The 24,768-nt window shown below is 40.5% G+C and overlaps 1 protein-coding gene across 4 annotated transcripts in view; it reads right to left on the bottom strand.

Annotated features, from left to right (window-relative positions):
* ntrk3b (neurotrophic tyrosine kinase, receptor, type 3b) overlaps positions 1-24,768 on the bottom strand; it is a 164,517-nt gene that overhangs the window by 24,614 nt on the left and 115,135 nt on the right. For all 4 annotated transcript variants that reach the window (XM_061068463.1, XM_061068462.1, XM_061068461.1 and 1 more), the window contains one exon: positions 8,854-9,042. In XM_061068463.1, coding sequence (XP_060924446.1) covers positions 8,854-9,042 — 189 coding nt within the window. The remainder of the gene's footprint in view (positions 1-8,853; positions 9,043-24,768) is intronic.

Raw genomic sequence — 24,768 nt, 5'->3', positions numbered from 1 at the left:
ACAAAATGAAAATACTTCAGAATGAAGGCTAACAATTGTGTTTTAGAACCAAACCAATGCGATGTAGAATAACGAGTTTGGCTTTGGTTGTTGGAGTACAAACTAATTCTAATAATACTTCAGGGCTGCTAATGTTAGCCTTCACTCTGACAGGTGTCTTCACTAATGAAACCTGTAACCTCACAGAGTAGGTAGTAAGCTTGTTAACCAGATGTGCTTCACCTGAAGCCAGGGCAGATACAACCCTGATAAATTCATACTTAAGCTCTTGTGGTTTTGGAAAGGCTAAATAAGCGGATAATTGTTCTCACTACAGCTGTATAGACACTGCTCCAACATGCAGAGATATCAAAAGCTACTGCACAATTTCCTCCTCCTCCAAGTCAAGAGTTAATTTATTTGAACTGCTTCCTGTTTCTCCCTTGCCACCCGCTATTGTTATGCATTTTTTAAAGGAGTTGCTCTTTCTCGGCTGTAGTTTTTTATTTGCCTTATCCAAAAAGTAGATCCTCTGAAATGTTACCTGATTCATGGACAATCTTTCCATGATATTTTTTTTCTGACATTTCTGTCTGTTTTGGTAATTCTTTTCACACTGAAGTTTGTTCAAGGGCTAATTTCTCTAAGTTTGGCTTTAATAATTTATGTGAATCTATAAAAATGAGGTGAGATGCCATGATCATGTGTACCTACGTTTTACATAACAGCCCAAGATGGCAGCACCAGTTTATAAGATATTTTGACCCCACTTTTGTACAGTTGGGGGAATTGGGGGAAATTGGTTCAGGCAATTATTCTTTTCTTTTTTTTTTTCTTTCACTACAATCCACAAACCACCAATTTCAATGGTGTTTCCGCCAGATGGCATTTCTCCTCGCCGTTTCTGAAGTCAGTGCTGAAGATAAAGAATTGTCCCAGTTTTAAAGTAGATCAGAATATAAGTGTCTGTAGAAACTGGCAGCTGGTTTGCAGGGTGAAATTCCCAACAGGGACACGTTTACATCATTACTGTCAACTCCTCATCCGCTAAAAATGTTGGCATTTCGAGACTAGAGAAAAACATCTTTAAGTCGCTTCACATACGTTTTAATTCAAAATATGTTTCGAATGACATTCTTGAGTTCAATGTCTTCTACAGTTTCTCAGCAAAAAAAAGAGACAGCATTTTTTACCCATCAAGTCTGAGGAGTTTCCTTTACCTAACTTCTATAACCTGCTGACAATAAATGTGAATAACATTTTTCTTTATCCCTTACTTTGATTCTTGTCCCTGTACCCCCCCCCCCCATCGTTTACGATCATTCAAGGATCAGCGTTGGCCTTACTGGCAGTTGCCTGTCACGCTGATGATCCAGCTACTGAGGCTTATTCTTTGGCTGCACCCGTCATTAAGCTTCTCTGGATGAGCTCGCTGGTGAAATGCCAAAAATGTAAAATTGTGAAGGTTGTCATCTGTCAGCAGGTAGAAGCTTACATACTGGTTTAACCACATCACGCTGGAGCACAATAGATTTATTTTTCTGACTTCTTCCTTAAAAATTACTATTTTTTTTACTTTTCAGTAATGTGAGGTGAAGCGCCACAGATGATTTATTTCACATATGCAAATTAAGAAATAGCATATTATTGTATCATCTTTTATCAACATTTTGCCACCTCCATCTTTATGTAAATTAACCAAAAAGAAGCACTGCTACTTCACTATTTCAACAATTCACTCCTCTGCCTGTCAGGTTTGCCTTGGCCTCTCCATAGTCCACCTTCATCAGATGCTACATAAACTCTTTCTGAACTTTTACTCTGAGACTGGTCTTTTTAAGGCATCAGCAGTTATGGGCCACGATTTAGTTTTTTGGAGGTTATATTTCCGTCAGAAAGGATTCAAACTCTGCCTTGACTCTAGGTGTCAAGGAGTGTCAAGAAAAATACGAATTAAATGCCACAGAGGAGAATAAGTGATGAGCCAGTCAGAACTCCCTCGTGTTCAACAAGGGATGTAGACTTTTCATCACAAGTGACACTGCTCTTCCTGTAAGACGAACATCACTGTCAGCCTAGCAGCTTTGTCACCACGATCGGCAAATTTTCAAACCCATTTAGAGACTTTATTTCAAAAACGAGACTCGTGCATAAACAGGCTGATACATAGAGCCACATGGAAATACAGTACATTACCTAGAACAATAGAAAAGCACCACACAGTGGCATACTGTTGTACAGATAGACCAAGACGGATGACGATATAAATATGAAGCTATCCATCATTGCATATAGAGGTGTATATATAAATAAATCTCACTTGAAGGTGGACATAAATAATGGTGGTGGCATCTAACTTTAACACCTGCACCGCTGCAAAAGAATTTGACTCTTTGCCCAGAACTATGACAAGAGAGTCCCTGTATAAATACATGTTGAAATGCAGTCAGTGAAGTGCAATTGAAATATATAAAAAAAACGTTTAAAGCTTTTGACCTGCAAATCAGCAAACCTGCAAAATCCACAAGCATCTGATCCTTGAAATTAATTGTACTCTCATTGTGTTTTCAGGCCAAAATGTCAGTTTTACAATTTCATAGGTTTTGAACTATAAATCAATGATGTATTAACATTTCTACCATGTATTGCAAATCTTAAACCTAGTAGTTGACTAAACATATTTCAGCATATAGAATGTAGGTAAATAATGTTTGCATAAGTGTCCCCCTATCTAAAGCCAAGACATTGGAGACCTGTTTAACTTTACATTCTTTCCAGTTGTTCTTTCTTCCTCTTTTCCTGGATTTAAATAATTCATTCTGATTTGTTTCATTTAGCTGCTGAATAACCACAGATCCCCTCGTTTTCCCCACTTATGGGAGCACAGCAGCTATTATGGATCATTCCTGTCGATTGTGACAAGGTAAAGTTACATTAACCTTCAGTTTCCTCTGCAGGTTGGACTCGGGCCACATCCTGCAGCCTATTTACCCAGATTGGTGTGCTGAAAAGCCCGGAGATTAAATCTCTATCCTGCAGCTCAGCATCTTTCATTTGTCCTCGCTCACCTGAGGACTCCACGCCAGCATGGAGCATTGTCCCTGGAGGCCGAGACACAACGCTACACCAAGATTTATTCAGCTAGTCAGGTCAGGCTTCTGGTAGAGCACAGATGTTTTTGAGGGCTTTGTTCTGTACCTATGTGTGTGTGTGTGTGTTTTTGTGTGTTTTTATTTTTGTGTGTGTGTGTGTGTGTGTGTGTGTGTGTGTGTGTGTGTGTGTGTGTGTGTGCATTTCATCACAGCTACCTGCCAACTTTCCCTAGTGTGAGTACATGGGTGTTTATGTGTGTCTGACGTTGTGTTCCTCTCAGATTTATGTTTGTGTGTGTTGTGTATGTGTGTTTTTTCCTTGCAGATTCCCTGAGTGTGTGTGGTGGTTCGATTGATGTGTCTCCTGGACATCGAAAACATGTCTTGCAGGGTTGATACTTCAACAATAAGACGCTCAATGTTTAGAACCTTTGGACATGAAGTTACTCAATTTCAGCCATAAACTTTTTTCACTGCAACATTAGGTTAGTACTTATAAAATATTACCACTGCACTACTACCGCTACAACTTTTAATTAAAACCTATTAAACTCAAGCATCTATGAATGTTTAGGACTGATGACTAATCACACATTTCCTGATTAATGTTGCAAACACAAGAGAAACATACTGATTTTCCAAGTGCACAGGTTAATAAGATACATGTATTCATGGTAAAAATATTAAAATAATGTTCAGGCTCACTTATAAACTAATTAGTTTATAATTCTCTCCACTGATATATTTTAGTACATATCTAGGACTATCTAACATAGGGAAAAGAAAAGTTAAAAGAAAATGTATTTAAAAAGAAATGTACTTAAACCCTTTGCCCATCTACACAAAGAGTACCACAGGATGTTCCGAGTGAGGTGGGAGGCACTCATCCAGCAGCTAGTAGCGTACAAAAGACTCTCTGCGATTAAATTCAGCGCAGCACAAGGGTTGTGTGTCATTCAGCATCATTGGGCAGCTGTGACATGAACACCAGGCTTTATAGTTGACTCTCAGTGGGCATCTTCTCCTAACCTGCTGCTGCTGGCTGACTGCCGGCCTGCGTCTCTGTAGCTGCCTGGCCTGCCTGAACACCCAGACCTGTGTGAACAACCACCTATGGCCGGCTAAGATTTGTTTAAAATGAATCGCAAACCGTCAGTCTGATGACGTTCGAAATGAAGAATTTAGCATTTCCAAACGTGACACAATACGTATTCCACACAAATAAATAAGACAAGAAATCAATTAATGAAGTCAATTGTCAATTATATTATAAATTAATTTAATACATAAAGAAAACACAATTCTTCATTATGAAACAAAATGCATCATCTTTTCACCCCAGTCTATTTGTTTGTTTGTTATTACCTTGGAACTTTGTGGAAGGATGTGGTTTGAGTCAGGGAAGAACCTATTAAATGTTTGACTCTGAATCAACCTCTTTAAGGGGATGCTGGGTAAATAACACAAGCTTGTTAGCCAGCTTAGCCATAAAATGACTAGCTAAGGTTCGGTGGCATTTGCAACCTTATTAATCTAAATGAAGTGTTAATTTGTGTTCCTGTATACTGTGTATCTAATGGTACATGTGGTATTAGTTGCTAAGCTAGTTGAAGAGTAACAGGAGAATGCGATTGGCTAAATGATGAGAGGGTGGAGATGAGTGGCAAAACTGTCCTAAAACGTTTTGATGCAAAAGTACCATTATTAAATCATTATATCGTACTTTTTGTACCATCATTCATCCATCCATCATCCATCCTTTTACTTTGAGAGTCACGTGAGGGCTGGAACCAATCCCAGCTGACATTGGGTCGACAAACAACCATTCACTAACTCCGACTGTCATTTAGAGTCTTCAGTTAAGTGCACCCACACAGACATGGGGAGAACATATACAAAGTCAACACAGACAGGCAGTGTCTGGCCAGGAGGTTCATGTGGGGCTTCTTCTTGCTGTGAGGCGACAGTGCACCCCTGTGCCGTCCTCATTAATTCATCACACGATTTAATCAAGTGGTTATTTATTTCATTATGCCCTATTTACTTAATATGGAACACTTAATGGGTCTATACCACAAAGCTTGCTGTTTATTTATATATATACAGAGTAAAGTAGTGATTGATTTCCTTTTGACAATAGTTGCTCCCTGGGCACAACCTCTGTGTTATTGCTGGATTAAAGTTTAAGCATTAAGTACACTTAAGCACTAAGTACTTTACACCTGCTACTCAGGGGAGGTTCTTTAAAAGTCTATGCTCCCAACACAAAATGGTTATATTTGACCTGTGAGAAGAGAGGCATGTTATCCAGCCTGAGCTTTTATCACAGAAACACTTATATATATGTTTAAATAAAAGCAGAAAAGAACATTTATATTTTGACATCATTAAATCTGTGTAATTTTGTTTTATTCTGCTGTTATAAAACTGGCAAGTGGGTGCTCATTGATGAACTCCTCACTGTGGTGCAGACGTGGCCACACGCATGACAAAGTGTTATTTTAACATGCAACTTTAATGAAGAAATCTTTAACTCCCGTGTTCATGCTAGAACCAAATGGGTCATGTGTTCTTGTACATCATATTACCATAATAAATCTCATATTGGTATTTAAATACCAAGTGACATTGTTACAAGCAGGTTTTCGAGGTTTACACTGTAGGAGCCAAAAGCTGTGGAGTGATGGTTGAGTATTTTAATTTAATCGAGCTAGTTTTTAGCTTCTTGCCACTGCTCTGCTTTGCAAAGATTTGCAAACCAATTAAACGTGTTTGCAGAAGCAAACATTTTTTAATTTACTCTTTAATGAATTCAATTTCTGGAACACAATGCTTTGTATGTGTGGTATTTGGAGCTCTTTTCTACCGAGTAGTTTCTGTTACGCTGCTGGATTTTGGGCCGAGCTTAAAGAACCCATCTTGGACTTCTTCAGTTAGAAATTAAAGTGTTTTTTTTTAATTCACAACTAACTAGCCTGTGGGGGTGTTCTGTCTCAAACTATAATTCATGGAATCATTGCCTTGGAATACGATAACTTAACTGCCTTTCACTCAATCTGCTTAGCATTCCCACTCACATGCTGAGCTTTCAAGTTACCAAATTAGTGACTCCTTGTCTCTGCTGGAGACATTTTAATCTTCAAAAACATCACCTTGAGCATAATTATGCCTCTGTTGCACTAAAAGCAGGGGGGAAAGAGAGTGGGTTTGTCCGAGCTGTGTCCACATGTGATATCCCTAATAACATGGATATAATGAAAGGCTACGCGCTACACTCCGACATCAAAAGCTATTGTCTAATTTTGGCCAGTGGGATGTGACAAATCCGTAATTAAAATAGCAAGCTATGATAAAACAAAGCCACTCGCTTGGAGACGGCGGATCCTGCTAGATAGGGATCTGTCATTAGGCTAAAGAATTGTCCTTTGCCTTTTCTGCCTTTATCTCCCTAATGCCGCCAAGTTTCCCCAGGATTGGCCTTTTTCTGCTCGGCTTAAAAATAAAAAAAAGCTGATCTCAACGAATGTCCTAATCAGTCACGGATCGTCTGTTTACCGCTGCAATAAGTCCGGCCACTGGTCCATCCCGAAGATGAACCCATTGCATGCACGCCATGTTTTTTAAATTGGCATCAGAATGACGACTCTTTTTACTCTGCTGTAATGTCCTCAATCTTCCGAGCTTGTTTACAAATGCATGTTTAAGGGTCGCCAGTTCAGCTAGAGGACAACTGTGATTGGTTGATTTTCATGTCTTTTTATTTATTTATTGTGCAGTGAGAAACTGACTGCTGCAATTCTGTTACTGTGTGCTCTGTTTCAGCTGACTACTAACTATTTAACCGAACAATACATACGGTATATATTTGGCAGGATTGACTTGAAGATCAAATACTCATGAATAATACATCTGGTGAGACATGCTGGGATCACTGGTGTGACTCATGCAGCAGGCGATTTCCTACCACATGCAGCTGTTTTAACAGAAGCCAGCATGGCAGAAAGCAGCAACAGACTGTTGGAGAGGGTTTCCATATGCACAGTACCCAACAGTAAGGAACACTTTAAATTACCACAGAACAGAAGACCAGTGGTGGAAGCAGACTGGGACCAACCTGAACTAACAATGGATGTGGGTAAGAATAAGTGTGTGTGTGTTGGTGTGTGTGTGTGTGTGTGTGTGCACCTACATGTTTGTGTGACACCCTGGAAGCACGCTGGATAAGAAGCTTTCAAGGAAATGAATGAATACATTATGGATTGGTGACAAACCATCAATAACGGGGCAGTGTGTGAGCTGAGTGAAGCTCTCTGGTTGACATGTGAAGCCGTAGAACAGAGAAACTGAGAGGCCAGCCGGACAATGGGGACCCAGCAGGGCCAGGGGGCTACCCAAGGGAAATAGATTCTACCTTACAAGCACCACTAACAGAATGCCTACATCCACATTAATGCACAGTCATTTTCACTGTCGTACACCCACACACAGACTGTAGATATACACACATGGATACACACAGATTTTTCCTTTCCCTGTGTGTGTGTGTGTGTGTCTGTGTGTGTCCTGAGGGGGAAGCGTATATATTCATATTCAGTGAACGATCGCAAGAGGCAGAAGCCGTTCAGAGCCATTTTGTTTTTCCAGCCCATGGCAGAAAGCAGTGGCCATTATGACCTTGTGATGAATTCAGGGTCCATTTCCTACAGTTTCCTTTCTCAGGCATGCGCTCTGAATTAAATCTAAAAAGAAATTTCTAATAGACTGGGGTTGCTGCATTCTGAAAGGGAGAACATCCGGTGGAATTCAGCTGCCATCGTGCACATGTGTGGTCTGACTCTCAATTGCAGGTTCACTGTAATCGGGAGAAAGTTTCATTTGTGCCCGTTGTCATTTATTCATTAGCTCACGATCAGATCTCCTGTGCAAGGCATGAGACATTATAAATCAGTCACTGGCTCGCCATTAACAATTCATGCTATTCCTAATACATATGACTCGTAATTTATTTATCACCTCCAAATGGGATTTCCTTCCTCCTCATTGGCTCCGATTCAGATGTCAACTTATCCTAGCCTGACCAACGGCAATTTTGAGAGTGAGCCAAGATGTAAACAATGCATTTTGAAGCTAATGGGGACCAGGTCACTCAGATCTTGTCTGCTGCCATTCGGACCGGAGGAGAGCGTTTCCCCCTGACTGAATCCAGTTGGGGAAACAGCTGGTGCCAGTTGTTTTCTGCTGATTCTCTTGGGCAGTTGATGTAATTGTGAGTAATTAGGCCTTAAAGTTGTCTTGTCTTTTCTCCAACAAGTGTCAAGTCCCGGGAGAGAGTGGGTGAGGTGAGTTGGAGGGTGAGCTGTCTGAACACCACAGGGTTACTCTTGTCAACAGATTGTATATGCAGAGTCTGGAGCTGTGCCAACATATGCAAACACCACATGATCACAATGGCTCTGTAGATGACAATATTGCACCAAGGGTCAAGGCACTTCTTATCGTAAAGATAAAGAGCACATTACACTGGAGATGAACCGGCTGGAATGAGCCACATAAAGACACGGTGATTGATATCTGGCTCTTCGCCCAGATGTTGCAGTTTGCTCTGGAGGTTTTGGTTTCTAATGCGCCTTATGAACTTAAAATACCTAACCACATCAAGCTGGTCCAAGGGGCCCATTGTATCTCTACCGAGGTGAGACCAAAGAATGTGTGCAGATGGTCAGCAGTAGACATGAGGATCACCTTCACACATGAACTGCTAACAAAGAGAAATGTTACTTACGGGTGGATGGCTTGTTACAGTTGTGCCCATGTCTGAAGTATTGAGGGTTCTCCACCACAGGGATACGAGTCATCCCTATAACAACTGCATCAGGACCCGCGTCCAGAGTACAGGGGGTAATAATCCCGTGGTTGACATGATGAAGAGGGCTGGCAGAGTCTTCCTCACCACTTATCACAGCTACTGGACCTGGAGGAATAGGAGACGAATGACGCGTTACTCAACAGTTCAAAAGTGAAAATGTTATGGGCTTCAGTTACAGATATCTGACTTAGATGTAATATAATATTGACCAGTGAGTGTTATTGCTTCAGAGGAAAACATACTGTACTTGACTGAGTGAAATATTAATGCAAATGCATGCCCGTACATGGACGTATTGTTAGCAGTCAGCATTGACCACATGATATTGATTTTTTTCTTCTATTTCAAATGTTTTTTTTATCTTGTTTTTTATTGATTAGCTCAGCTACTCTATGCCCCACTCTCTCTCAGCCTCTTCTCTCTGTGCACACTCTGAATCCCAACATGATCATGAGGAAGGTTTGTTGTTGGAAAAGATTCTCCCCTTTTTAATAGCTCCTAATGGCTGGCCTGTAATATTATGGGAGTATACAGTGTGGTTGATAACATTACTAGTATTTTTAATGAGGTAACACTTGACCTGGGATAATTCCTCCATTCGTGATGACACACAAAGGGTAACCATGGTTATCAACATATTTGGGAAAATATATAGCCTATATATTTTGCTTATACAGATTTGACTTTCTTGAGGGTTCACAATCAACAGATGTTTTCAACAGTAATGTTTCATCCTACTCTACTTTTGTTTGTTTGATTGTTTGTTTGTAACCAAGGTTACACAAAAAACAATTGAAGAAATTTTTACAAAACTTGGTGCAAGGATGTGGTATGAGTCAGGAGAGAACTCATTAAATTGTGGTGCAGATCCACATCAGGGGGCGGATCCAATGATATATTTATATAATAATATATTACATTTTATAGGATATTTCTCAAAATCTAAATTTACCTTGAAAATAATGTGTTATCATTCTGAAATAAATTAGCCATAATTAGGGGACATTAATCTATGGGTTTGTGTAATTTGGTGCAACTCAACTGCATTTGAGAGAGACTGTTAAGCGTTGGCTGTGGTATGCGCTCTACTGAGAGCCAATCATCTGGAAATCTGCTCCGCTTCAACAACACTAACAAACCTGAGTTTCACATATAGCTTTTACATCAGCTCAGAACCACAAAACCAACACACAAGAGTTTGTTTTGAATGGTGGTTTTCATATCTCACTTGATGGTAAATGAGTTTGTCCAATGTGACCTCTCCCTCAACCATCATTTGAAAAACAGTGATTTGTTTATTCATTATTCTGTTCATACAGCCATCTATCTATTCTCTGATGATGTATGAACAGGATCAGTTACCAACATCAATACATACTAATATATGTTCAAATCTTTATGAGCACAGCTGGTGCTGGAGCAGCAGGGCTGGCTACGCTGGATCAATTTATGGTGTCATACAATACAGACCTGACAGGATCCAACATGATTTCTCGCCTTTAATCAAAATTCAAAGGCGAGATTTACTGTCGGACAATGTGATCTCTGCTGTGGCAAAAGCAACACAGAGCTGTGACAACTGCAATCTTCCAGGGGTGGGGAACAGCAAGTGATGAGAAGTCAGCACTAGATGATTCAGTGGAGAAGTGACAGTAAATGTGTTTACCCACTAAGTTGAGTCTCTTCCTCACCGTAAATAGAAAACAGTAATCAAGACCCAGTCATATCAAATTATACACCCTCAGCTGCAGAGGGGTGGCACAGAGGCCTCCTCTGATGGAGCGAAGCATGTGAGCAACGATTTATTCACAACATTGGCTCTTATACATACTTTCAATAGCTGAGCATCCACTTTATTTGGGAACTGAGCACAGGTCTTCACTGGCTGACTACCTGCTCAACCACCTGAGATGCAGTACAGCTCCAAATCTCCCCTGATGCCTCTGACCGTCCACTACACTGCACAGGCTAAACTCACATTACAACACTGCTTCAGCCGTCAGAACACTTGAAATAAAATCATTGCACGGTAAGGCATGATGAGTCATGGGAAAAAGTCTTTAAAAACCGAGAAAAGATAACCCTGAAGTGATCCTATGTATTATGTGCTGCTTTCTTAATTCAATATGAAATGGAATGAAAACCCATCTGATCAGACTCCAGTGGCAGATGGATGAGGCCTTGGGGAACGCCTGGCCTCGGCCCAAACCACAGCACTCAAAAAACGACATCTCTGTGGGAGATGGAGTTTTGCTGAAGAGTGAGGGGGAAATTGTAATTTTTTACTTGAGAGAATTCTAAAAATTGCATTTATGTTACCTTGGTGATGAAAAGGCCCAACGGCCTCTGGGAGAGGTTTTATCATCTGAGATGTTGCTTCTGGACTGAATGGAATTCAGCGCTAGACATTACCCCCCCAAAAGTCTACCTCATTTCTCTCTATTAAACCAACTTTGATTTATTCAAGAGAAATGGGAAATGAAATGAGCCAACTCTTGACTATTTTCTATTCTTTTCATGTCTGATCCCTTCACAACTTTGCTTGGTTCATACATAAGGTTAAATTAAATCAGTCCTTGACTTAGCTTAAACATTTATGACCCAAAATGTTGTATTTTCCAAATTATACAGTTTATAATATGATATGTGTGACAGTAAATACAGATGTCTAGATCTACCTTCAATCAACACTTAGCTATTAAACCCTTATATTGGCACTGACACTATTATATTCAGTGGTGGGTAGAGTAAACAGAAACAGTACTCAACTTAGAGAATTCTTACTTTATAATTATAATGATTCAGGTGGAAGTAAAAGTACTCATAAAAACAAGTACTTGATTAGGAATAAAAAAGTATCTCATAAAAAACTACTCCAGTAGTGAGCATCTTCTTTAGAGTGTATTCTGTTCAAACAGGATATCTAGAAGTACTAACAATGTAAAGTGCCCATTAATTGTAATAATAAAATGACATATTCAAAACTATAGGCAAATGCCTGAATACATGTTAAGCACGTAAGGTTTGACCTTGATCACCCCAACCGGTCAAGGCACATTGTGTCTGGTTCTGCCAGAGGTTTCCTCAAGTTATTGAGGGAGTTGTTTTTCTCCAAAGTCGCTAAAGTGCTGTTCATTGTGGGAACTGTTGGGTTTCTCTATACGTTTTATTTTTTTTCATTTGTTTTTTACAATGTATTTTGGAAAGCAATTTGTAATCTTGTTAAAACAAATAAAGTTATAACAGATGTCACATTGTTATTTAGTTTACGTGTTAGACCTCCTCGATGTTCTTAAGCATAAGCATTCTTTTAACATATTATGGCCTTTGGTTATATTGTTGATGTGAATTGCATTGCAATAATTACTGATATTTTGTTATTGCCCAGACTGATAACAGCTCTTAGTATTTGTTATTGCCTTGGATTTTATTAAATCTCACAAAATGACTATTAAATTATACATTGCAGGTTTGTGGAACCATAAATAAAAAGCATTATTGTTAGGTCGACATATGTGTTTTCATACATATTCAGGTTTTCATGTGTTTTGGGGCACTTATAATTGTGATACAAAAAAACTTTATCTAAGAACATGTAATTCACTTGTATAATCTCACATAATCTGACTCACTTCTCTATTAAACTTTGAATTAGGTGTTACCTGTGGGGCCTTGATTGTTAAAATCATTGTGTTGCATAGAGCGCAGAACATAGAAGCGACAGACCACAACTCTGACGGTTCTCTCTCGAAGTAACAAATACAGAGCTGAAGCTGACCTGTGAGGCAGAATGTGACGTGTGTAATCTCCATGCAGCAAATTTCCGTTTTGTCAGTCACATAAAATGGCTGCTCTCTCTCTCTCTGTCCGTCTCTCTCCCACACACACAGACACACACACACACACACTGAACGTTACAGCTCAGCTGCCACAAACTAGCTGTGCTTCAGTAGGTCGACTAGCTAACGTTAGTGTTGCAAGTTATGGCCAGAGAAGCTACAGCTTTTTTCCTGATTCTGCTGCAGCCGTCCTGTCACTGTTTGACAGGCAGAAAAGTGGCCAATCAAAACAATAAATCTGTTAATAAAGACAGGGCAGCTGACTGTACTCCCACAGACCCGCGGAAAACGGTGTAAATCCCAGTATTGATGGCAATATAAATGGTTTGTTGTCTTGCAAAATATACAAGAAAATGTCTTTACTCTTGTTCTTCTACTCCAACTCTCAGTGAGAAAGCAGATCAGAGCATTAACCAATATATACAACACAAACTGACAAATAGTCTGACATACAATAACTTGAACATATGAAAATAATCAAACTGGTGATTATAAAGAACTACTCTCATATCAGATACTTTAAATGTGCCTTAATACACAGTCTAAAAACTGTTATCCACATCTACATCTCATAAACATGTTGGCAAGAATGTGCAGTATTTGATCATCCAAGGGCACAGCACTACAAGCAAAATATAAACATATATAATATACCAGTTTGTCCATGAATTCCTTATGGAAAAGCATTATACCCCTGTGGCATGATGTTGTTTGAACATTAGTTAAATCTCACTGCTCTCATACTTCAACATTCTGTCTGACTAAATGTTTCTCCTGCAAACATCCCTCTATTTCTTCAGAAATATGGCACCGCAGCTAAGATCTGTCCATGATTCTCCAGGAGATGTGTCACCGCAGATGGCATTACTCAAAGTCCCTTCCCTTTGACATTCTGCAATCCCAGCAAATGTGCAAAAATGGTTTATGTTCATGCAAGGTGAAGTTCGCAGGTGCATTAGCTAATTCAACCAAATCAATTTATCAAGTGTGACACCTGCATCATCTGTTTCTCAGAGTTAAGAAGTCAAACTCATTTACTCAACAGGAGCAGAGACAGTGTGGCCTTACTCTCCTGGGTTTTACAATGCACTTACTCATTAAGGTTTTGTTGAAGTGTTGAATCTGTGACCTGGCATTCATCATATACAGAAAACACTCTAACCTTTGAACCAGCAGGAAGACAGGAAGACTTTCTCATAATTCTCTCCCACTCTTTGCTGATTGTGGGTATTTTCAACGACCAATCAGATTCTGCCACAATTGTTGTTGTCTTACTTTCTTAAATTCTTTCTTCTCCATCATTTTGGTGATCAGCTGTAACCTGCCTCCACTCCAAACACCTCTGGGGTTTCATCCAAAGCCTTGGCCGAGTCCAGCAGACTCATTCATCATCATATCAGGATCAGCAAACACCACCACCAGTGTCTAAATCCCGGGGGTCGGCTGGGATCCTATTCTTCTTGTGATCAAGCAGATGGCACTCACTATCTAGTCACAAATGTTTTGCCAAGAAAATAGACAACGCTAGGAAGCGAAGCCGTCGTCAGCGGACAACCACACCAAAACATCTGAGGAGCGGCTTGTGAAAGTATTACGGGCTCTAACCCATAAACTGCAATGTAACAAACAAAGATAATTATCTTTGTCCCCATGCAACGACTATAGCAGCAACAAATCTGCAAGGTCACCCATCTTAGAAACCACCAAAGACAAGCACAGCAATGTCAAGTGGGCAGGTCATATTCTAATACATGCAAACAAATTGTGTGTCGTGTCAATTTCCTTCAAACTTGATTGCTGGGAAAATGACAGCCCTCATGTGGACAGGTGAGGTAATTAAATGACTGATTCTACAAAACAATTCATTAAATTCAAAGAAAACACCACAAAAACACAGTAAAGCACGTCTGATGACTATATCGCTGCATGATCTAAATCTGTCCAAAAAAAAAAATCAATGTGTAGGTTGCTAACTCTGAAGTTGCTCTCATTACCTGTGCTGAAGGGGATCTTGAAATGGCAACTGGCCAGGAGCAGAAGCAGAGGAGAATGCTGCCTGAAATAGGCGCCAAGGCAACAAATTCAATACTTGTATCAGGAGGAAAATAAGCTTTACTACTGATTACGACTTTGTCATTCTGAGTATGTACGTTTGTATATGTGTGTGTTGTTTCATGTGTCAGACAAACTTTCTGAACTAAGTTGTGAAATGACAATTGCCCAACAATTTATAGGATTGTATAAATCATGGTTTTCTCCGTCTTCACATTTAGGAAACAGACACAGCATTCATAGTTTCAGACATATGACCTTGTGTGTTTTGTTGTCTTCTTCTTGAACAATAAAATCTGTTTACGAGGCCCATTCCTTCTAGACTGTAACCAAGAGGACCCACAATAAGGACAGACACACAGCTAAGAGTGTCATATATCTACTGGGGAGGTAAAACTGGGCACTCTGCAGTGAGGGGATCAGTACTTGTGTACTTAAGTTTGCGTATCACCTCTTAAGCCACATACAGCAGCTGCCCTATCTATGTTATTGGTTCGGGTTGTTGAGCTTGTATCATGTATGTGAAGCCTCAAAGGAATTTTTGCAGACATGATTTACTGGTACACCCTGAACGGACATATCTATCTAGGATGAGTGATTATGAATTCATGGATTAGGCGACACATTCTTGTTCTAACGTATATGCAGTCAGAGCAGGAAACCTGAAGTATTGTAGTGTCATACCAAATGGGTGGGAACAGAAATTAATTTATCCTCATGAGATAGGAGACTTTCAAGGTTCAATTTATCACAAAACCACAGACAGGACAAAACAAAACATGTAATCTAAAGCTTTCCTGCAGCGGCCTTCAAACCTCCCAGGTCATGCATCGCTGAATCATAATTATGGTCATCATAATTATGGTATCATATATGTCATACGCAATACTTAAGGTATCAAAAGATGTTTAAGTCACATATACATTTAAACATTTCTATAATTCTCTAATCAACAACAAATCCCAAGAGAGGAACAAAACCTACAATATTTTTACAAAAACTGTTGAAAATTAATAGTTATTTTATTATCAAGACTGTAGTTTGGTTGTTCATTCAACCCCACAATGTCTAACTGCTGTAAATGCTCACCAGAGAATGACAACAAGTATTGTTGTGTGTGTCTGTGTAATTAAACTTAAACCTGTGTTTTGAGATTGATAGTGGTTGGATAGGAGCAGTATAAACTGCTGGTGTCTCTGGAACAGGATCATGCTGACAAAGTGTTTATTTATTCCAGCAATGGTTTATCTTTTCATAGCATTTTTCTTTTAATAATATTTCTGAAAATATACCAGACCAGACCAAAACGTATCAATCTGTCGCTTTGTTTCCATACAAATGGAAGTGAACGCTGAAGGTGAAGAAAGAAGAAAAGGCTGCAGTGACTCTGTGGGGTTTTCCCTGTGGTGGGAAATAAATTGTGCAAAGTGTGATTGCTTCCGTTCCACCTTCTTGAGGTAATTATCACACAGATTTCTTTCAAAGGTAGTTAATTAGAGCTGGAATTAACTTGAGGACATGTAAAATGAACAAGAGAACACAGGAAGGATAACTTACTGAGGCAAGGCTCTGCTTCTGGTTAGCCATGGATTTGAAATTAATTAAATGCGGACATGGGAAGAGTGGAAAACAGGGAAATCACGGCAAACATTGTGCCTGTGGTGAAGCAAAGACAAGATGTCGGCAGGACTCAAATATTAACCTCGTGTCAAAATGTTTAAAGCATTTTTCATTAGTCTGTCAAAAGTAGTTATTTGCAGGAGGTTAAATTGCTGCCATTTAACAAAAAAGTATTTTATCTTCTAAATTGTCAAAATCGCTACACCACTATTTCCAAATAGCAACCTTAAATTGAACCAGTTATTCACTTTTGAAAATTATTGTAAGATTGAGGTCACTAGTTTAGCTAGCCACTGTGTAAATCTACAGCGAGCGTCACATTATAAAAAGGCCAGTTAATTGCCAAATGGCACAATCGTGTGAAGAACCCCTAAGGTTGTGTGCGAAGCTCGGATGACAGCACGCTTTGCTGCACAGGGAAAACATGTAAATAACTCTTCTGACAAATGGCCTCAGCCTGCTCACTCAACCTCCCACTCACAGACAAACATGACGAACATGTGACAGCCGTGCAGGCCGGCAGCAAACAACACTCATCCTATTTCTCATAAAATCCAAATACCCTCCCCTGCTCTGTGAAGAACCTCTTGACTGCATGTTGTTTCCTCTCCAGTTGATGGCGACCAAATGTGGCTAAATATGAGCACTACACCGACAGCTTGTATTTATGGTCCTCTGCATTGTAGGCTACTGACAATTTACAGTCGCCCCACACAACACAAAATGCTCTCTCTTTATTGTGGTATTTATTGGCGAACACTGAGGCGGAGTCGAAACAGAAATAAAACAGACATTTGTAAAACCATCAGTCGTTGTATCTGAAGCCACTTGTATGTCCTCTAAAATCAAGCATCTATACCTCGGCGAACATTATCTGCAATGACACAGCACTGAACCAATTACAGCTGGTGTTGCTGTGTATGTGTGGTACTGATGCTGAGAATGGTAATAAAACAAAACACTGAAATTGTTATTCTGACTCTGCTTCCAAAGTGCACTATCAGCTTTTATATCTTTGACAACACATTACCCTTTAAGCTCCCTGAAGACAGACGAAGCAATTTTACACAAGTCTGAAAAGTGATGGCAAATGACATCATGCCACAGCCGACCTGTCCCAGGTCTGTTCCTTGATTTATGACAACGACAGAGTAGGGATCTTTACCAAATGCAGGAGCTACATTGTATTACCTGTTATGCACCCAAACACAAATTGTCCAAAAAAAAAGCAATCTGAGAAGACATTCAGAGCCAAACAAGTCTCCACTCTGTCGGGGGTTTCATTCTTCTCTCACGGCAGACCGATCAGAAAGGGCCAAATGAAAACCTTGTGGTGGCATTGTTATGGAAGCTAGTTTGCATCCTGAACTCACAGCAGTACAGGCAACCGCCCACACAGCTAACACCTGCACAGCAGCAACTGTTCTGTTGACGGCGAAATGTCTTCTTGTGGCATTAGAATATGAAGCCATTTCCCAACGTCGAGAATCTGGCAGAGTTTGCATGTAAATCACAGAGGAGACTGACAGTCACATTCAGCCACTGCAGCCCACAAAATGTCTTGATGATTGTGTGCATCAGTGATGTGGGTGCAGCCTCTGCATGCTAATATGTCCTGTCATGCTACTGGGAGGCAACAAGTGTCTCCGGGGGGGGGTTAGCAGAGAGGTAAATTATTAGTCACAGGAGGCCTGTGGACAGAGGTGATTGTTACTTAGCAGACAATCTGCATATCAGCAAAATGAATCAGTTCAAAGGCAGCACTGAACCTGAATGATTCTCTCTTTATAAATATTTATAGCAGGCTGGGTAGCAAGACAGACAGCTACTTCATTGTGCTCCCAAGAGAAAAAAATGTTTTCACAGTCTGCACATGGAACATGAACAGTTCACTGCTCCCAGACTCGCAGTATAGACATGTGTGGCTGAGTAGGTATAAAAATGAGAGCTGAAAACCACACAGAGGAGTGAGGAGCAGTGTGCACCTGACTGTATGTGCATCGCTAACATAGGGAACAACACAATGATAATACACTCATTCTTGCACCTAGGTTGTATACAGCAAGGCTTGGAGCGAAATGCAAACACCAGCATGCTGACTGATATAGATTGTGTTTAGCTTGTCTATCTGCTGTGGTCCTTGAGTTTTTGGTGGTAATCCATCCAACAGGCTCAAAATCCATGACTGTCATACTCATGAATGCAAAATCAAGTCATCGACAGAGTCTTCATCCTCTGGGGACCATGACTATCTGTTTTCAATTTCAATCAATAAATATCAGTGGATCCTCAAAGTCATTAGAGCTGCTTTGAGACTTGCAATAAATTCACACAATTTCCTGAATACAGCACGAAAATGTTTGGAAAATTTGAAATGAGCGATAGGGCAACAGAAGCAAAACTTACAGATATAAAGATGTCAATATGGCCAAGGTTGATGTCGATGTGCTCCAAGCAAAAAACAAACACATAATTCTGATTTTTCAAACCTTATGTCCTGCCCCCTGCATGCGCTACTCTGCCATCACCCCACGCCTGAGTGTTCCAGACATTTTCCCTGTGGTTATAAATGTATCTGACCCAGAATATCCTGTTGTGTTAAGCCTTACCAAAATATTTAGTATTCATCCTCTGGGAAACATGATATGACAAGTACAAGAAATGGATATCCATCCAGTGCCCAGACGTTTCACTAACACACAAAACGTGTCAGCTTCCTGATGACACATAGGTATATATTGAGAAATTGCCACAGTGAGTATCTTCTGGGAACTGTGAATCTACTAAATTCCATGGCTATCCATGTGAGCCAATATTATAATGTTAAAGTGAATCAGGAAAAACTAAAGTTTAGAATAGAGCAGTGAAAAGCTGTTAATTCATTTTGCACAGCTAGGGTTCTCAGCTCTTTGTGTTTTGTGATTTACTCTTTGGACTTAAAATGAAAAGGAGGAAGCACTTCACCTACATTTTCTGCACGTGGGTGTATTCAGGGCCCATTTCTTAAGCATTAATTCAGGTTTAGACTTGAACACACATACACAATTAAATTGCTGAACTGCTGTGGGGTCTCAGGTTATCATTTATTAATGCTAATGTCCCTATTTTCGCCATCATAGCACCTTCTTTTGTGTTCTCTTCACTATTGCCCAGGCAACTTTCTTTCCATGCAGGGGTCTTCGTTGTCAGGATATTGAAAAACATTTGTCAAAGTGAGTTGAAATTCAAACAACATGGCTACAAATTATCAGAAAATAGAATTCCTCCTGAATGACAGCAACAGCCATTGATCAAAATCTGAAAACCTCCATCAACATTTTCTCCTGCTGTTTCATCATAACTTACAAGCAGATTTAAAAAAGACTCATCATGTATTTCATCTCTCTCTCTATTGTCTCTTTCTGTCTGTCTTTCCTGTTTACTGCCCCAGGGGTCTTCCTGCCTCAGATCGTTCACAACTTCCTTCCTTCGTTGGAGGGTTCAGGAGCAAACAGATTTGTTAGCCTGGGCGGTGAAGGAGGCAGAAGAGGAGGAGGAGGAGGTAGGGAAGAGTGTGTATGTGTGTGTGTGTGTGTGTGTGTGAGCACGTAGGGTCATTCTGATTACATACCAGAGTGTGTCACATGAATACAAATCAACCTTCACATCCCACTGCCTAATCATCTCTGCTCCATTCTCTTGCTGCTGCTACATACTGAGCACAAAGAGACTGAGGTGTGAAACAGATGTGGAGATCTGAATGGACATTTTTCTGCTGTTTGAAGAAGATGCCAGGTTAGGCATTGGCGAGTACGCAAATATGATACCACATCTTTAAAGTACATTAGTTCCACCAGATAAATTATATTGAAGTTGTTATTTTGGAAATGCGCTGGAATCTGATCAATGCACAACAATGTGTATCAGAAAAAGTATTGTGATGGAATAAAAGGTGTCAGTACATCTCGAGTCGGGACAAGATGGCTGTCACGGTGCTGAAATATAATGTGCGCAGTTAGTAACCCTAACCCAAACCCTTATCTTTTACCGCCAACATCAAGGGCACTTCCTTTGTCAACACTGAACAGTGATAAGGTGTGGAATCATTGATTTAGGAGTACAAACCTATTAATATGCTTTTGCTAGTGGCTTGCAGGCCACTTATCATCTAACCCTCATGCATGTGCTGCATGAACAACATGAGAGATTACAGTACAGTGTCTGGTGTGCTTATCTACAAAAGGAGCGATTCAATGCTGCAAGGGCATCTCTTTCATGATAACAGGATGTATTTGTACCGTTACAGTTTTTCAATTAGGTCCTAATCCTGCAAACAAATGTAACGAACTGCAGCCAGGTCACGTCAGTTACGGATGTACAGCTCGACAGATGAATGCATCAGAGGCTTGAAGGTAATATGAGTGTCAATTAAACTGAAAATAGTCCTACTTCACCTTGGGCTCCATCCGTTACAAATACACCGTACCTATGACATATCCTGCACTCAGGTTGCTTAGTGGTGAGGTGCTACAGCAGGCGAGCAGACAGGCCCTTTTAATATTTCAGTCAGACTCTCAGCAGACTGATGGCTTACAGGGGCAGCCATGCAGGCGCACAGCCAAGGTTAGCTGTGATATGAACCTCCCTTCATTTGAACCCGAACACTGTACAACTATGGTCAGAGAATGGACGCCACTCCCTCACAGCTTCTTTGGTCCAGGTTAGAGTGTCGAATCACACAATACCTCATATATAGGATTTACTGCTCTCTATGGCCCTTTTAGTATTGGCCATTCTCTAAGCACTTAAATGGGTCTTTTTAAGCATCATAAGGGGTATGTGTGGTGCTATAGAATGTGTTATAAACTGTAACCAAGTCTGTTATCATGAGTAATAATTGGGTCAATACTTGTTTTCTCTCCATTGACTGTATTTAGTGTTATACTATCTAAAAAAAATATCTTAATATTACCATAATCTTTTCTTTAACTTAAGCCTCTTTTCAACTCTCAACACCAAAATCTGGCTTTTGTCTCCAATGGGATGGATGGAATCTGCATTCACTCCCGGGGTAAAGGACTCTGCAGAACAGGGTTTCCATCGGCTCCGGCTTCGATTGGCAGTGATGGAAACATGTCACCTGAGTGAACACACTAATTTGGCAAGACACGGAGGTGAGAGATCTTTACTGATCTGTACACCAGGGAAGAAAACAAGACAAATAAACTCCTCTCCTAGCACTGGGAAAGGAGTCAATCGCCTTTCTTTAACCCATGTTTAATTAATCTGAATATACCTGCCAATTTTGGTATAAAAGAGGATTTAGTGTATCAGGCACACAACACATTTTCATGCAAAACCTCAATGCAGAATTTAAACCAGTAAAAAAAGGTGGCTTGGGAAAAAAGCTTCAAATAATCAAACCACCCCCCCAAAAAATCTTTACGCCCTTTAAAATGATTGATTTGTCTGTCTCTCTCCACATGGAAGCCTCATCCAGCCAAACACACTGCGGGAGACGTCATGTCGGATGTACAAGAGTCTATAGGCATTTCAAACAAAACAAACATCAAAACTTGTCCAAGGGCGACTGCTGTGGGTGACACATTGTGAAACAGAACACATCATTACCCACGACATCCTGTCAATCAGTGTCATGTGCAAAGGGAGGAAGTTACTAAATTTAACATTTCCTGTAGTCCGCTTGAACAGATTCATGTCAATGTAAAACACAGAGGGGACTGAGGACCTGAGTTTTGTCTGTTGTTGTTTATTTTTTCCCAAATCAAAAACTCCAAAACTACTTTTTTAAAGGGAGCTGGTGGAGATGAAGACGGATCCTTCAGAGAAAACTCAACACAAAACCCGGGTTCTGCTAGCACAGAATCAAGATTGGAAGGAGGAAGGGCGGGGGCTAAATTGTCGGCTGCCTAATCCGACTCAGTGTAACTGAGGGGGCACCATGAAAGAGAAAGAGAAGCAAACCAGCTAATGCGGCCAATTAAACTTCCCCTGCCCCCGCACATGCCACCCCACCCCCCTTTAGCAAACACTTCAAAGTGCTGCCATCAGCGAAGAGCAGTAAAGTGAATGAGCTGCCTGAAAATGGGCCAGGATGCTGAGGATGCTGAGGATGCTGAGGCAAGGGGGGGGTCACGATGCTTATCACGCAAAAGAAACCCCAGTGCTCCCCTGTTTTCAGAGCAAAGTGGATTGTCCGCCACACGCCATGCAGAGGCACCAAACAACAAAAGTCTTTATTACATGTAATATATTATATATTATGCAATCTAACAAAATATAGCAGAAAGCAGCAGCGTGTTCATATTACAGACATTTCAGCGAACCCATTCATGGCAATAGGGTCACTGGCTGTGTTTGTGGGTGCAATGGAAAGAGAGCTACATTATTAACGCTCTGTGTCAGAATGTCCTAGAAGACAGAGCAATCTCCCAGCAGGAGATCTGAAATGACACCCTCTTCTGACGACTAAATCTGAGAAAATATAGCATTGGAGTGTTTCTGCGAAATGGAGGATAGGCCCAGTGTAAGCTGAGAACAGCCGGGTCCATAGGGGGACGGGCAGCAGCAGAGATTTTTATTTTCCAGCTCCAGGTAATGCTATTTCAAAGAGCAGAATTGGAGCGTCTCATTACACAAAATACATTTCACACAAATCCCGTCCTCTACATAAAACCCTGAAGTTTTGTCTTCCTCTGTCCTTTTTTAGAAATATCCTTATCTCTCTCTCTCTTTCTCTGTTTCCCTTCCAGAGCCCAGCTGTTTTGTGTCCTGCTGGGCAATCGCGACGGGTTGATTTCCACACCGATCTGAGCGCCATTTAAATAAACATCAACAGAAGATGTCAGAGGAAGCTTGAGAAAAGCACCAGAGGCTTATCCTCTTCTACAGCTTTAAAGAGTTAAGAGGAGTCATCCAGTTCCTTCATTTCTCTCGTTCCGTATGCTGTTTGAATCACCAGCACCCAGCCATCGCTGCTTTGGCTGTGTCCACTTTGTGGAAGAAAGAAGGACCAGACTTCAGCTCCCAGTGGGGATGGCTCTCTGTTCTTCGGGAAGGGCTTCTTGTAGAAATTAAACTTTTTTCGATGTTCACTCGCAGGCTTACTGCCATGTTTTGCTCTTGATTAATTGTTGTTCCAAAGTTTAGACACAAAAGCGATGCATGGCCCGTATGCTTAAATCAGATATAGCAGATATACAGTACATATGTCTGAGTGAGCTCTGCGATTAAAGCATATATAAATACATGATAAATACCCTAAACCTAAATTTAATCAAAGTACTGAGCGACTCTTCATTCACACAAAGCCTCTGTCTGGTTCTTTTCTTCTAATGTTTTGAGTCATTATCTATTTATAAGCTTTACCATTCTAATGTATGGCATTGTCCTTTAATGAATCACAGGGTGTAGTCGCACAGTCTTTTTTGTACAGAGGGTTTGAAAGTTTCAAGGCTTCATTAACTTCAACAGCAAAGCTGTGCAGTAACCATCCCTGACAAAAAGTCTGCTTTCCATCAATTTTACATGATTTTTTATTTCTTTCAGTTTAAAACTGGGCAAACTTTTCTGTTTTTGCTTCCCTTTGAGCCATGTAAGGTTAGATCTTGGACATTAACTCTTTCAGCTGCAATTAAAACTGAAAAAATGGGGGAGTGCTGGTGTCTGGCAGAAAAATCTCCGATGACAAATTGCCTAATAATGCACAGTCCTATGGATGAGCACATTAAAAGAATGCATGTATTTAAAAAAATATTTCTCAATAAAACTCAGCACCATCTCAGCTACACACTCAGGACCTCCACACAGCCCATACTGACAGCATCAACTCTTCTTCATAGACCTCTATCCCCATTACTCTGTTCTCTTTCCTTTTGTATTTGCATTGCTAAGCTGTTGGCAGCGCTTGTCATTTTGTTTCATAAGTGATAGCAATTATTATTCCAGCGCCTGGGATCAAAGAGACACCAAAAGGAGGTTTTTAGACGAGGGAAAACACCAAACACTGCCTTCCCTCTTCTGTTTACACTGATAGAGGCTGAGCCTAGGAGGAAGAGTGAGAATGACTGACAGAATGAGAGTACACCTCCTGTTTTTTAATCCCGGGGAAGGAGGACGATGAAGGGAAGGATAGAGAGGAGAGTAGAGGAGAGGAGAGGAGAGGAGAGGAGAGGAGAGGAGAGGAGAGGAGAGGAGAGGAGAGGAGAGGAGAGGAGGAGAGGAGAGGAGAAGAGGAGAGAAGAGGTTTGTACAAAGGCCAAACTATACCATTAACTTGGAGGCTTCCTTTGGCTTACAGTGGATTAGTCACATTACTGAT

This window comes from Limanda limanda, chromosome 3 (assembly GCF_963576545.1).
Source record: "Limanda limanda chromosome 3, fLimLim1.1, whole genome shotgun sequence".
NCBI classification, from domain to species: domain Eukaryota; kingdom Metazoa; phylum Chordata; class Actinopteri; order Pleuronectiformes; family Pleuronectidae; genus Limanda; species Limanda limanda.
The sequence above is the reverse complement of the archived record's forward strand: the minus strand, read 5'-3'. Positions and strand labels throughout refer to the sequence as shown.